Source organism: Falco naumanni, chromosome Z (assembly GCF_017639655.2).
Source record: "Falco naumanni isolate bFalNau1 chromosome Z, bFalNau1.pat, whole genome shotgun sequence".
In the NCBI taxonomy this organism is placed as follows: domain Eukaryota; kingdom Metazoa; phylum Chordata; class Aves; order Falconiformes; family Falconidae; genus Falco; species Falco naumanni.
In genome coordinates this window covers 39,751,260-39,766,945 of record NC_054080.1, presented here as the reverse complement: position 1 = coordinate 39,766,945, position 15,686 = coordinate 39,751,260, and the positions used below count along the sequence as shown (strand labels likewise).

The 15,686-nt window shown below is 34.6% G+C and overlaps 1 protein-coding gene across 1 annotated transcript in view; it reads right to left on the bottom strand.

Annotated features, from left to right (window-relative positions):
* The window catches only part of LOC121081620 (contactin-associated protein-like 4), a 260,711-nt gene that overhangs the window by 59,105 nt on the left and 185,920 nt on the right, over positions 1-15,686 (bottom strand). Inside the window, exons 9-11 of the mRNA XM_040580814.1 lie at positions 13,772-13,921; positions 7,964-8,135; positions 1,450-1,556 (exon numbers count right to left, since the gene is read on the bottom strand). Of these exons, the coding sequence (XP_040436748.1) occupies positions 1,450-1,556; positions 7,964-8,135; positions 13,772-13,921 (429 nt within the window). The remainder of the gene's footprint in view (positions 1-1,449; positions 1,557-7,963; positions 8,136-13,771; positions 13,922-15,686) is intronic.

The following is a 15,686-nucleotide window of genomic DNA, read 5'->3' as shown; positions in this document are numbered from 1 at the left end:
ATGCCACTGTGTTCTTTACAATTAAGGCATTACTGGAAAGGTCATCACTTTTTTTGACTCTGTACAACTGAGATTTAATAGACAGTCTTCTAAAATCAGTGATTTCTCCAGAAAATCCAGGTGTGTAGACATACATCCTTTCCAGAAAATCTGCCAACAAAGACTGTACAGATTTTATAAGAATAATTTATAAAGACAGAATTATTTATCTGACCATTAGGGCAGTCTTTGTAATTTTCTTAAATTATCTGTGAAGTTTCATAAAGATTTATAGGTATTAGAAGTATATAATGAAGCCCAGAGTAATGATTTTTTCTGCTTCCCAGAACATGCTTAAAGCAGTATAAATGTGGAGCATCTCCTGTGAAATTAGTTACCTTAGTTTCAACTTTTTTTTTTTTTTTTTTTTTTTTTTTTTTTTTTTTAATTTCTCCTTGTCTACTTCTGATTCAGCAAACCACATCATGTGTTTAGGGCTTAGGATGTGATTACCTTTGAACATGAGTAGAGCCTCATTGTCTCATAAATAAATAAATTAATATTTGTTGTGATGAATAAAAATGAATTAAACACATTTCTAAAATATTTGCTGATCCAGAAAGTGGAAGTATATGGATGGACCAGGATGTTACTGACCATCTTGTGTAAATTATGAAAAATGTGTTTGCTGGTTTTGGCTGGGATAATTTGTTCTCATAGTAGCTCGTATGCGATTATGTTTTGGATTTGTGCTGGAAAGTGTTGATAATGCAGAGTTGTCTTGGATATTGCTGAGCAAAAATTGTCTAAACAAAGTCAAGGCCTTTTCTGCTTCTTACCCTGCCCCACCTGCGAATAGGTTGGGAGTGTACAAGAAGTTAGAGGGAACGCAACTGGGACAGCTGACCACAACTGACCAAAGGGATATCCCATATCGTATGACATCATACTCGGCATATAAAGCTGAGGGAAGAAGAAAGGAAGGGGGGATGTTTGTAGTAGTGGCGTTTGTCCTCCCAAGTAAGGGTTACACATGACAGAGCCCTGCTTTCCTAGAGATGGCTGATCAGACTAGTCAATGAACTCCTTGTTTTGCTTTGCTTGCATGCATGGCTTTAGCTTTACCTATTGAACTGTTTCTGTCTCAGACCACAAGTTTTCTTACTTTTACACATCTGATTCTTTTTCCCATGCCACTGGGAAGAAGTGAGTGAGTGGCTGTGGGTACTTAGCTGGCAGCTGAGGTTAAACCATGACTATGTGAAACAGCCACAGGTAAGCATGAGAACTTTCAATAGGTTTTTGCTGTTATGTATTTTAAATTCCCAAGGCCTTTCTTTGAACCAACTTATGAATATTTACATGACTGGAAAAATCTTTTAATATGAATTATCAGTACAAATATATGGTTTTGTGGTGAAAAAATTCAATCAGAAATAAAAACATAGCCAGGAAACATCTCAGACTTACGATAATGGCAAGTTGCTCCCTTGTAACCAGTATTGACACAGTTGCAGTAGAAGTTGTTCCAGGATTGTGAGCACTCACCACCATGTTCACAGTAATTGGGCAAACACCTAAAATGAAAAAGAAAGCACATTTTCACTTTTTTTCCATTCATTTACGTCAGTTGTACTTACCAAGAGAAGCAAAATCATGGGAGAGAAATATAAAAGCATCAAAGAAGTCTTCAATCTCTCTTGGGAGATGTCAATATAATTACTGGAAAATTAAGATAATTTCCCTCCATCTTCCCCACTATTCCTATTGCATATAATAAATATATTAATTATGCAATAAGCCTGTGAGAACAGAAATAAAGTATAAGAATGATAAATGTTACTTTAACTATCTGCAATTCACTATAGATTGATAAACTGATGGAAGATTTAAGTGCTGATAATTGACTGGCAAGTTTTGCAACCAATAGGACATCTTCAATAAGATGTGTCACAACAAAGCAGCATCACAACACATTTCTTTGCGTCCTTCTAAAGCCAATAGATATTTTTTTTAAAAAAGAATCACATAACAAATAAAACTAACTATAGTACTGGAGAACTAATTCATTTTCTAAAAGCATGGTTACTTCCTGTCCTAGAAAGAGTAAAATGTTCAGTGTGTCAGTTCCATCACAGGAGACAACTACCAGTAGTCAGTTTTCATTCTGGTGATATAAGCAGAAACCTGAAGAATTTTGATAGCCGCCTTCTGAATTTACAATTGCTGACTACAAAGAAAATTTGGCTGTAACTGCTTAATGGTTAAGACTGCAGCCCTATACCTAAGTATAAAAGATTGCAAGAGATGTAGAAAAGAAAAATTAACTTCTTTTATAAACAGAGCTGAAAATATACTGAAATTGAGTAGCACGGTTTAATCAATTACTTACTAGCTTTTCACCTTAGAAATTAGTTAACATTCTACTTGCAGTGAGTGTATGTGATACAGCTCAGAAGGTACAAAAAGGTTTTATTGTTGATATTAACCACAGAAGAAAGAAAACAGACCCATAAATATTCACAGTACCTTAAAATACCTTTTAATTAATTCAAGAAATCTTAGGAGGGTATTAAATTACAATTGTAGTAGGTCCAGTACTTCACAGATCTACCCTATAAATAATGCAGGGCCTTTGTATATTCACTCCTACTGACTCTGAGGTAATTTTGTCTTCCTTTCATATTAATAAACAAGGACAAGCAGAGGTTTACAGATAAAGGCAGAAAAAAAAAATAAAAGCAATAAAACATAGTTAAAGTGCTTAAAGTTATATAGGTCACTTGTTTTAAAGGAAATAATTGACATTTTTGCTAGTAAAAGAGTGATCTTGTATTGATTATATCACTCTCAGTATGTATTTATAAGGTAAGTCTAGATGATATATGTCTCAATGAGCTCTGGTCTGGAACATAAAAATGAACTTTATGAACAGGGTTTACAATTACTTTGATATTAAATATATTGAAGGAATTCTATAAATAAGCATAGTAATTCTTAGGATAAATGTTTAATTTTGCTTTCTATGGGTATGACTTTTCATCAGTTATTATAAATATACATCTCCTCTAACATAACTGCCGTTCAGGACTATCAGTGCATCCTCTGACAGTTTCTCTGCTTGCATGTATTTAAATCATAGTTTTTCTTGTCTTATTCCTTTTTGATAAAGACATTATTATGCCAAAATTGTAAGTGATTTACATGGTTTCCACTTGTATTGACTCCCTGTCTGTATTAATTAATCTTCCTAATAGTGTTCACAAGATGAAAAGCTTAGATGAAGTTGATAATGCTTGAATCAATTTTAATAGAAGTGCAAATAATTTAGACAATAATTTAAATCTTTTAACATTAGATTTTACATCTTTCTTCTGTTTCAGAACATATAATAAAAATTAATCCCTAGCTACATCAAAGTGACACAATAATTACACTATATGCTTTGACCCTACCCAAAGCAATATTTAGAATAGTGTTTCCTCTGAACTAATCTTCTTACAAAAATATTTGTATTTCTAATACTTTTGGATTCATCACCATGTTTGCTTAAACCAGAAAAAAACCAGCTGATTAAACATTTACCATATAGTACTTGGTAATATGTTTTTAAGTGTATGACATTTGAAAATATATATGATTTAAAACTAAGGCAGCAGGCTAATAATAATCATAAGCTAATACTCAAAGAAGAACACAGATCCAGAACATGAATATACTTTTGATAAAGAAGGAAAAGAAAGAGTCTGGAAAAGAGTCATATGACTGGAAAGAGTCATAATAATTTAAACATAAAAGGAGGAATTGGAAATTTTATTGAAGTAAGAAAATTTCAAATAAGAAAATGGTAGGGAATTTTTTCATTTAAAAAGAACAGGTTAATAAATTATATCCTAATGAATAGATGAATGATAAACCAACCATCTGTCAATAAGGATTGTAAAACTGATAAATATATATGTGAAATTTCTGTGTGTGTATATAAATATATATATATATGAGATAAAGAATGGACTCAATAGAATTATTTTCAGTTCATTTACTGTTGCATATCAATTCTGATCACTATGTAAAACAGTAATTCTTATTTTTATTCATTCATTTTAAACATGTAAAACTATTACAATTAATGGTCTATTTTTTCTACTACAAAAAAATCATTAACCCCAGAATTTGGGTCATGCATTACTGTTTGGAATTGCAGATGCAAAGATTCCCATAAAGACTCCGAGACAAACAAATGGTTTGTTTGCCCTCTGCTGTAAAGGTGTGTCCAGTTTCAGCTGGGACAGAGTTAATTTTCTTCTCAGTAGCTGGTGCATTGCTGTGCTTTATATTTGGTGTGAGAACAACACTGACAGCACATGGATGGTTTTGGTTGTTGCTGGGTGATGTTTACACTAAATCAAGGACTTTTCAGTTTCTCAGGCCCTGCCAGTGAGAGCGCTGGAGTGGCATGGGACATTGGGAGGGGGCACAGCCAGGACAGGTCATCCAATCTAGCTGAGGAGGTATTCCATACCATGGGGTGTCATGCTTCGTATATAAACTTGGGGAAGGGTGAGGTGGGTGGGGTGGTTTGTCCAAGGCCTGCTGATCATTTCTGAGGGACAGGATGGGCATCAGTCAGTAGGTGCTGAGCAATTGTATTGTGCATCACTTCTTTTCTCCCTTCCCTTTGGATTTCATTTCTCTCCCCCTCTCCCTCCTTTTCGTTATAACTGTTATTGTTATTATTATTATTGTTCTTTATTTTTTATTTTATTTCAATTTTTATATTGTTCTTATCTCAACCCTTGAGCTTTACATTCCTTTCCAATTTTTCTTCCCATCTTTCTGGGTGAGGTGGGAGTGAGCGAGTGGCTGTGTGGCACTTAATTACTGGCTGGGGTTAAATCACAACACGGTGATATCTGCCATCAGGAACACAATGTCAAAAATGCTGATTACTTTAGCTTAAAGCAATCAAAGAGAAATAGAAATTATTATAGCAAAAAAAAAAAAATTTCACAAATGTTACAGTGCACAAGATAAACAAGCTACTATTAGAAACTGTTTAATACGTGTAAGCAATTTCAGTGTTGGCAAAGAAGAATGTACCTTATCTTTTGGGATTCAGGGTGAGATGCAGAATTAGTTTAATAAAGAGAATCATGAATTTTGTTCCATATGATAAGCTGCAGATATCAAATGGTATGAGACTGTGTAAGGAAACTGGAAAGAAACAGCCCCTGGAGCCACTAGCATAAGACCAGGAATGCTTTTTAAAAGCAGTCAGTTTTGAAATAAAAGATAATGAGTGTAATGAAATTGATGAAAATATGTGGATTAAATTTCTATTTTGATAAGTTAGGAAGACATATGCTAAGCATGCTGAAAGCTGAAAATTAAACCTAGCAAAGCTAGTGCAAGAAAGTTGCAGTTCTCAAGATATAAGAAGATATGTATTAAAATGAAGAAATTTTAGAGAAAAAAGAAAACCACCCAATCAAAAAACTTCCATAAAGACTTTTGTTCTTTCTTTGATATCATTTATCATGGTAAATAACACATAATTTTGATGAACTATGAGAGTAACATTAACTAAAAAAAATTAATACGATGTCAGAAAGTAATAAAAACACTTTGAAAAAATACTATGGCTGGGGAGCTAAGTAGCTTACACAAGTCTATACTGAAAAAAACAAGCAAACAAAACAACAGGTGGTAGTGGTATTAACCTAAAACAAAGATGGTAACTATCTTCATATGCTATAAAAAATCATCAAGATAAAAATATGAGGAAAGGCTTTATATAAACCTAACTCCTTTGATGCAGTGCTTAAAGGCAAAAGAAAACAAAAACCAACCAACCAAACAAACAAAAAGGTAGAGTGCAGTTCTGAATAAACTGACCTTGCAATGAATAAAAGACAAATTTTATGACATCTGGAATACTGCAAATAATACTGGATTTCTATATTCTGAGATTCACAGAGTGACTTTGTACATACTTATACACAGAAATTTATTTTTTAAAACCCACATGTACACACTTACATACTATACCCATTGAAAAGCTGAAAGGAAGTGGAATCACTACATGTAAAAATGTACTATTATGCTTTAAAAATTTAGGTAAAACATCTCTGTGTTCATGGAGGAAGAGATGGTTCCTAAATCACAGCTCTGAAATATGCATTTTGAGAGGTACCCAGTTAGACCATATATTGAAAAATCCATGGAAAATCAGAGACACAAAATGGCATTATATTTTGAACAAATTTGGTGATGTTTTCCACTCATAATCTTGCTTAGATGTCCTTTAATGTGTTTTACTAAAGTGATATGCAGAGTATTTTGTATATTTTGATCTGGTTCTGTTCTTGATTCTACCTTCTTACTACAATAAAAAAAGCAAGCATTGTAATAGAAATGGAATAAGTTCCATTCCAGAGTTTAAAAACCAGCAGTGATACAGTGCTTTAGAAGCTGGAAGGAAGTTTTATGAGGTCTATTCAGAGAGCAGATGAAGGGGACAGTGAAAGAAGTTTGGAAAGTGAGAAAATGAGTCAAAAGCAGTAGGGTGTGAGAAAGCTAAAGAGAAACTGACACGCATGCTGCATTCCAAATACAAGTCCCTGACAAGTTATGAGCTAAAGTTTTGACTGAGTCCAAACCCTGTTTTGTCACACTTTTATCACACTTAATGCCTACTGCAAAGTCAGGATTAATTCAGTAAGGGATAGATTAGCACAAAGAATAATATATATGCAACCCTGTATGTTCTTAAGACATGATAGATGTAGAAAGATTAGTGAGAATATACATTGCAACCTGATTGAAAGGATCATGTTGTAAGCAGATTTAGCCTCCTTTTGGAGGTTTCTTTCTGTAACCTTTTATGAAGAATTAAGTAAAGATCTAGTATTATTTTTGTCTTTGATCTACAAGACGCTATGACTTTCTTCAAAATAATAACCTGGATAGAAGTATACTGTGTTATCTCTGTGAATGGAAGGCAGGTCACTGAAATATGTCAGTGTGACTGAACCTGAAATTGGCTATGGTCTTGAAGCAGATTTCTGCTTACGATGTTTTCTCCAAAGAGAGCAATTTTTTAATGTCTTATAATTCAAAGGCCAGACTTTTTTAGATCAAAAGGCAACTGTTGAGGACTAGAAATTTAGGGGGTGGGGGAGAAGTGTTTCCAAGCAAAATTTTACCCTGCCTGTTGTGTCATTTCGGTACAGTTTTCAGCTTAGTCCAAGGCAATCATTTCTGGATTTAATCAGACTTTGCACAGATGCCTGTGACTTCATTCTCCAGAGTCTACAGCAGAAACCTTTTTCTTCCATTTACCATTTGTGTGTCTCTCCCTTTCTTCTCAGCAGCCTCTGTCATTCTACAACACTCCTTTTGGCTCATTCTCTGCCTTCTCAATGAATTCCAACAACATCTGTCCATCAAACATTTTGATGTCTCAGGAAAGGTATATAGTTTTTCCTCCCTGCAGAGGGAGCCACTCCAACTAGTCAGTCTCAGATAAATGCTAATTCTATCTATTGCAAGTTATGATATTAGTTGTGACCACAGCCTAGGAATGATTGCTTACTCACTGTGCTGAGTACTATCTACTGTGTTTCTGGATTGATAGAATACAAGAAGCAGTAACAACTTATAAAGGATGTAGCATTTCAAAGGGTGAATGGGACTACAAGTCACAGGAGGTGGATTTTATATATAGTTTTATTTGAAAAAAAAATAAAATATTTAAAAGTAGTCAGAAATGTCAAATAATTTTAACCAAAATTACTTGGATTTTATTTGCAGTGCATGGAAATCTAATTCTTGTGCTGTGTATACTGTGTTTATTCTGGAGTTTTGAGTTGTCACAAAAGAAGAAGCATGTCATTTGCTAAGTGTTCTGTTCTTTGTCATCAAGTCAGTATTGGAAACAAAACATTCAAATGAGCAAATAAATGAGTAAATATTATTTTCTTACCTGTCTATTATGCCACATAAATCTATCTGAAGATCACTGAAATTGCCAAAAAGATTTTGCTGAACTGAGATCATATCCACTGCTTTGTTACCAATAGAAATGAGTCGCATGCATCCTTGAAAGCCACCAAATGAGGTATTACATTCAGAAATATTTCCACTGCTAGGGCAGCCTGAAAGAAGCATAAAACCTGGAGCTGAAAAAAATATTGAAAAATTTATATATTCCAAAATTAGACTGAACTTTCAAAATCTCCAGGTGTTGTAAACTTTATGGGTAGAAGAATTTAGCCAGAAGCTCTTCTCATTAGGAGCGGTGAAGCAACTGTAAAGAAATAATTATGTGCAGTCTTAATGTATTTAAAGCATATGCAGAAGCATCACTAAAAATTTGGGTAAAGGATAACCCAAGCAGCCGTTCCAAAGCAATGAGTGGAAACAAGATGTGAACAGATTGACTGACTGACTTTAGTCATAAAATGTTAGGTTACAATGCAATGTGCACATGATTTGGACAAGTTTTAAGTCACAACTGAAGTCCAATTAATCAAAAGTTAGTTTCTAAGAAGTGGTTTTAATTTATCAAGCTCTCCAGAAGATTCTGGAAAGTACTGAAGACAATTTCTTAATGGAGGTCATTAATGATTCAACTAGGGGAGATTCTCTGTTGGACCTGCTATCTGTAGACAAGGAAGAGATCGTTGAAAATGTGAAGGTCAAGGGCAGCAAACACAAGACTGTGAATTTTGTGATCCACAGAGAAGAGAACAAGGAAAAAATGGAATTACAATCATGGACTCCAGAAAAGTCAGTGTTGGTCTCTTCAGGGCCTGTTTTGAGGATCCTGTTGGAAACTGCCTTGGAGAGCAAAAGAGTTGGATATTTTTCAACAAAAATCTCTTTGACGCATAAGAAAAGTCCAGACCAATACCAAAATAGTCAAGAAAGTGTGTCAGAAGGCCTGAAAACTTAAACATAGAGTTCCTGAGTGAGTGCAAACACAAAAAGAAAGTGCACAAAAGGTGGAAATGGACATGCAATTTGGAGGGCAATACAAAGATATTACTTGTATATCTAAGAATGCAATTAGGAAATCCAGACTTCAGGTGGAGTTAAAACTGTCAAGGAAGGTGAAATACAACAAAAAGGTTTCTATAGGTACAACAGCAGCAAAAGAAAAGCTAAGGAGATTATGGGTGCACTACTCCATGGGGCAGGGGACTTAGTGACAAGGGTCTTAGGAAGAACTGATTTGTGCAAGGTGTTTTTTCTTTTCTTCACTGGTAAAACTAATTGTTAGGTTTCCCATGTCCTGGCAGACTATGAAGAAGGTAAGCAGTACCCACAATAAAGGAAGAAAGAGTCCAAGGGGCACCTGAGGGTGCTGCAAGAGATGGCCAGTGTCATTGCAACAATTGCCATTGTCATTGTGAAGCCATTATCATTCTAATAATCAATTAAAATTGCCAATTTGATGAGTTTCTTGATGACTTAATAGGGAGGATGTTATACCCATCTTCAAGAAAGGCAAGAAAGAGGGCACAGGAAACTAGAGGCCAGTCAGTCTTACCGCAGTCCCTGGCAAGTTCATGGAGCAAATCCTCTTAGAAGCCATTTCTAAACATATGAAGGACAAGAAGGTAACTGGGTAACTTTAGCTTCAGGGCTAAAACATGCCTGACCAAGCTCTTTGTTTTCTTTGCTGAGGTGATGGACACTGTGGACAAAGGGAGAGCAGTGAGTATTCATACCTTGGCTTTAACAAAGCCCCTCACAGTTTTCTATAGCCTCCTTGTCACCAGATTGATGAGATATGGGTGGGATAAGTGGACAATTGATGATGAAAAGTCCAGCTGATGGTTAGTGAACAGAGGGCTCTTCAGAGATCAATACTAAGAGCTATGTGTTTAATGCTTTCATTAATGACCCGTGTGATGGGACAGTGTGCTTTCAGCAAGCCTGTGACTAATACCAAACTAGGGGCAGGGATCAAATATCCGAGGGCAGGGCTGCAACTCAGGGGGACCTGGGAAGCTGGAGAAATAAGCTGACAGAAATACCGTGAAGTCAGTAAGAACAAGTTCAAGGTCTTTGATCTGAGAGGGAACAAGTCTACACAACTATCCAATCTGGAGGATAGCTGCCTGGATTCATACCAAAAGGCTATGGTGGCCAACAGGTGGACATGAGCCAGGAATGTGAACTTGCAGTACAGAAGGCCAGTGACATTCTGGGCTGCATTATCAAGAGCACAGCCAGTAGATCTGGGGAAGTGGTCCTTCCTTCTGTGTGGCACTTGTGAGGCCACACTCGGAGTGCTGAAGTTCTGGACTCCCCAGTAACGGAGAGACATCAATATCTTGGAGTCAGTCCAGTGGAGGCCTCCAGGATGGTCAGGGAGCTGAATGCACAAGGTCTATGAGAAAGGACTGAGAGAGCTGGGTCTGTTCAGTCTTGAGAAGGTAAAGCTAGCTGATAAAATGATACAGAGAAGGTGAAGTGGACAGTGGTGGTAGAAGAGGCAAAGGACAAAATTAAAAAAAAATGGCAAATTTGGATCAGGCATTAGCAACAAGTGTTTTCACCATGAGAGTGATGAATATGAGGATAGTTTGCCCAGAAGAGTTATGAAAATTCCATCCTTGGAGCTGTTCAAGATTTGAGTGGTCACAGCCCTATACATCGTGATCCAATCAGAATTGTTTAGAACAGAGGGCTGGACTAGACAATGTCTGGGTGTCCTACCCAGCCTATGAATAATGTTCTGTAAGTGTCTGATATTGTATTTTGTCTATTTTGTTACTGATTCTGAAATGTCTTGTTCACTGCTAATTATTTAAATGTTAATAAATCAATAAATTTCTTTGATTCTGATTTGATTTGTCATGTCCATTGAGCGTTTTTTCCCACCAGCAGCTGAACATTGCATGACAAAATATGTTTTGTTTTGTTTTTTTTTTTTTTTTTCTTTGGCTTTCTTCCAAAGGATAATATTGCTCTGGAATGGCACACAAGGGCCATTCTTTGATTTTAGTCAAGCAATTTGCATTCTGGTTCACAGCATTCAAAGATCTTCCGGTTCATGATATTAGGAAGTAATGACTTGTAAGACACTGCTCTATTCCACAGGGCTAATGGGTACTTTCTGAAGTCCTGTAAAGACAGTGCAGAGGTTTACTATACAGAAAAGCAAAATAACAGTGGAAACTAGTAAATTGATTCAACCGAATGTATAACAACATAAATAGTATTATTTTTTTTTTTTGAGAAATATACAATAGAAAGTGAAATGAAATAAGTGAATAAATTCTCAGTGTGTTTAATTCTTGTGAGGAACCAAACTGTTCAAAACTATTGCTACCTTTCTAAAGAAAATGTTTATTATCTAACTGGTATATTGCTTTAAGAACAACAAATCCATGGACTTGCAAAAGTTTAAATAGAAGCGCACCTATACATGTAATATAACAGCACCACACGCAGTAACACAAACCAATTAGAAGTCCAACTACATTCTTCACAGCATTCTACAGTAAAATGTTAAAATTAATTCTGTCATTTCTGGTGAAAAATCTGACACTCATGTGAGAATGAGATTCTTCCAATGGTGTTCATTAAAATAAACACCCAACAACTCAAAAAAACCCAAAAAAACACCAGCACCAAAGAAGGCAGAAAAAGTTTGTATTTTTTACACTCAGGTATTTCACAAAACTGTGTCTCAGATTTTTTTTCTTGATGTCTATCTTTTAAAAGTTGTCTTCTAGTTCTGTTAGGGAAAAAACATTGGCAATATTAGTGACATTGGGTTTCCTTATAACTGTGGTCTGGATATTAAAGATAGGAAGAAAAATTTTAATAATGAAATTTACCCTATGTTCTTATTGCAATATTAAATAATCTTTTTTTTGCCCTTATAGTTGCAATAGTTTATTATTCCAGGAACTGAGATAGGCAGTTTATCTTTTATGATAGCATGACTAGAAATTCTGCTGACGTAACGCTTAAGTATTTTCAAGTTTATTACACATTTTCTCAAATAAGCATACAGATATCTTGCATAATTTGTATTCATTAAAAGAAGGAAACTAACTACCACGTTCTCAGGCTACCTCTTCTGAAAGGCTAATATTTACGTTTTAACAAGCAGCATATAGAAACATGGTAAATTTTCATATAAACTTATAAAAAAAGTTGAAACACATTGTTTGCATTTTGACAGTGGTATATAATATAAAATGTTAATACAGAATAGGCTAAACTGAGAATCCTTCTATTAGTTTTCCCCAGGTTTGTACAACATGCAAAAACTGCTGATTTCAGCTATGAAGCTGAAATCAGAGAAGCTGAAGGGTGGATATGCAGTTAGTAATTTCAGTGTTCTTGGAGTTATTTGCCCCCTCCACAAAAAAGAAATAGAAATAACCTTGTACAGTTAAATTGAATATGTTGCCTTTTGCAACTGTCCACATCCCTTGTGATCTGTTCACCTGTGCCACCAACCCTGCAATGCTGTGAATCACCTGATCAGAGATGTGGGAACCTGAAGCAACATGGAAGGAAACAGAAAGCCGGGAGGGGGGGTGGAAAGTTTTCTGGCTGTTCAGGGCCAATATTCTGTATCTTTCTCTGGTCATCAACCAGGTCAAGGGATATGTTTAGTAAAGGAGGCTGGATGCCAGGTGTAAAAAGTCATATGGATGTTCATGTAGCGGTTCCTATATTTACAGTCTGCTTGTGAGCATAAAACTTATTTACAGCCTATTGCTTTGAGGGATCTATGGACAACGATTTGGTTTATACTCATTTAGAATTTTGTATGTATTTTTCAACCTTCTCAGAAATCTGAGGATTATTAATAAATGGTTCTGTCATTAAAATCTGAGTTCCTGAGAGATGAAGCATTAGGCTAGTGTTGAATAATGCTTTCACATACTGTTTAACATTACTGTTATGTAGTTCATTCCCAACTGATTTAGACATAACAACTTGTTCAACTCTATCAGTAATAATATATGTGATTAATGACAAAATCACTTGGTGACAGATAATTGTCACTATTCCTAGGGAAATGAAGATATCTAAATACAGGTTTTAGGCAGAAATTATATTCTCCAAAATGAAAAGAAAAGAAAAGAAAAGAAAAGAAAAGAAAAGAAAAGAAAAGAAAAGAAAAGAAAAGAAAAGAAAAGAAAAGAAAAGAAAAGAAAAGAGAAAAGAAAAGAAAAGAAAAGAAAAGAAAAGAAAAGAAAAGAAAAGAAAAGAAAAGAAAAGAAAAGAAAAGAAAAGAAAAGAAAAGAAAAGAAAAGAAAAGAAAAGAAAAGAAAAGAAAAGAAAAGAAAAGAAAAGAAAAGAAAAGAAAAGAAAAGAGTGTATGTCATGTAAAGAGGATATTCACACAAGTAAGTAAGCATTCACTAAAGGTGAAAACTTGAAGTCATCCCATTGAAAGATTCTTAGATTTAGCAACACAGTAAGTGTGCAATAAGAGGGATCTTTGTGTGTCTGTCTGATTGTCAGCCAGACTATATTCAGTTATCAGACCATGATACCAGAAAATGATGTTCTATAAAGTGACCAAGGAATCTGCGTGGTAACTTATTTTACCCAACATTATAAAATTTTAAGGAAACAGAAACTCAAAAATATCACAGCAGCCCCTGACAACCAGATCCTTTGAGAGATATCCAAGCTAGACAAAGAAGACTTGAGGCAAGTCAAATAATTCTCATTATTTGATTAGCTATGTCAGGAAAAATAGAAGTTTAACTTTGGGATATTACCAGAATAAATAAACAACATATTTCACCTCCAAAGTAGAAAACATCTCCTGAATAAATCTGCAGAGGTATGGAGGCCTGAGTAGATGAGGTCACATTGTTGTCCACTGTTATACTGATATGATTCCTTTTGACAGAGAAGGATAAAGAATGCCACTGGCCATTATTTAATCCAGCACCTGGAAGAAAAATAAAAAGCAAAATTAAGTATAACATCTAGTATTTCTTATATTACCTGAATATTATAGACTTGAAAGGAGTAGAAACTGGCAGAGCAATCATAGCCCACATAAAAACTCAAAATTATAATGAAAGGGGGAAAAAATGAATAAAGAACACAAATGTCTTTTGTGAAGACAGAACCTTTGTCCATTCCCTTGCTTCACATCTGATAATGAAAAAATAAAGATACTTCAGTGAATAAGCCTTACTGTTTTAATACTCCTAATTATCAGTAATACATCTATTGAATGTAATGACTATGAAAAGTATCCTCCCAATCTAAGGAAGTTATCATTAAGATATCATTCTGATGGCTGATAGAGTATTTTACACATAATACACGTTTTGACTACACTGTTAAAACTGATTTCTTCATCTTTCAAAATCAAAGGTAGTCATTATATTAAAACCCAGTAAAACAGCAAAATCCTGTAGATGCTGAAATCTTCAGCAATCGTTATGTCAATGTCACAAGATTATTTTTCTTCAGTTGATCCTTTCATTGGAAATGTATGGGAAAATCTTCTGAGAGTTTAGTCTGCAACACCGATTTATATTACCTCTGGCTGTGTAGGTATAGGGTACCACAAAACAATAAACCTAAAGCTCTGATTCTGGAAAGCATTTACACATATATACTTAAATATATTTTATATAGGACAGTGTGTAAGAGTATTATTATCTTTAAAAAGTGCTTTAAGTCAATCATGTTCTTGAGTGTTCTTCAGTACAGTTACCTCTTATGGTGAAGAACAAAGAATACAGCCTTTAAATTTTGCAGTCTTTTCTTGACTGTAGAGTGTGTCTTGAAATTTCATGTATTTATATACTTCTCTGTGAAATGTGTTGTATATTCTAGAAAAATAGTCTACCAGTTAACTGATTAGTTCAAGTAGAAATAAAAGAAATAAAAATAGAAAGATGAGAAGGTTCAAATAGCTAAAATACCTTATAACCATGATACATACATTGTTAACTATCAGTCACACACCATTAAGAGAAAAATCTTACAATCACATTATAAATTCAGATAAATTTCCATCTAAAAATATCTTTAATATATTTAATACAATATTAGTCTTATATACCTTTTCTGTTACTTGTTTCCTTACTTCAAAACCCATATTTATTAGGGACTACATAACAAGAAACTTCAAACATTTTCCTTTATCCCTAGCCTCAGTAGGATTATATAAAGGCTATGGCTAACAAATCTTTTAATCATTGACACTTTAAGGACCATTTCACCTTTCTAATACAACAGTAGAAAGCATAGGGTTGTAGTCACAGGTTTTCTGATACCATTCTGGCCATTACCTATTTTGGTTGCAGTTTTCTGTGAGAAGTGTTATTTGAGTTTGTGAGCAGGAGCAGTAGAGTAAATAATCAGCGTTAAAGGTATCGCTAATTTTCTAGGTTAAAAGGTGGGGATTTTTTACCTCTGTAAAACTCTGTGATATTTACAGAGATGGAATTTTTTACTAAAATGAAAATTGGAAACCTTACTCCACAAAATATAAAAAAGTATTAACGCTATTACATCTAGCTACCAAAAGGTTACCTGTAAAGGGCTAATCTTTTAGTAACAAGGATTTAAATATCCCTATAGGCAATGTGAAGGGAGTGACTAGAGTTTCCCAATATTTTCAAGTATCCAGCTGCTGAAGTCCCTTTGTACCCGTAGCACTTAATATAATTACAGCAGTGTAGTATATATTCAGG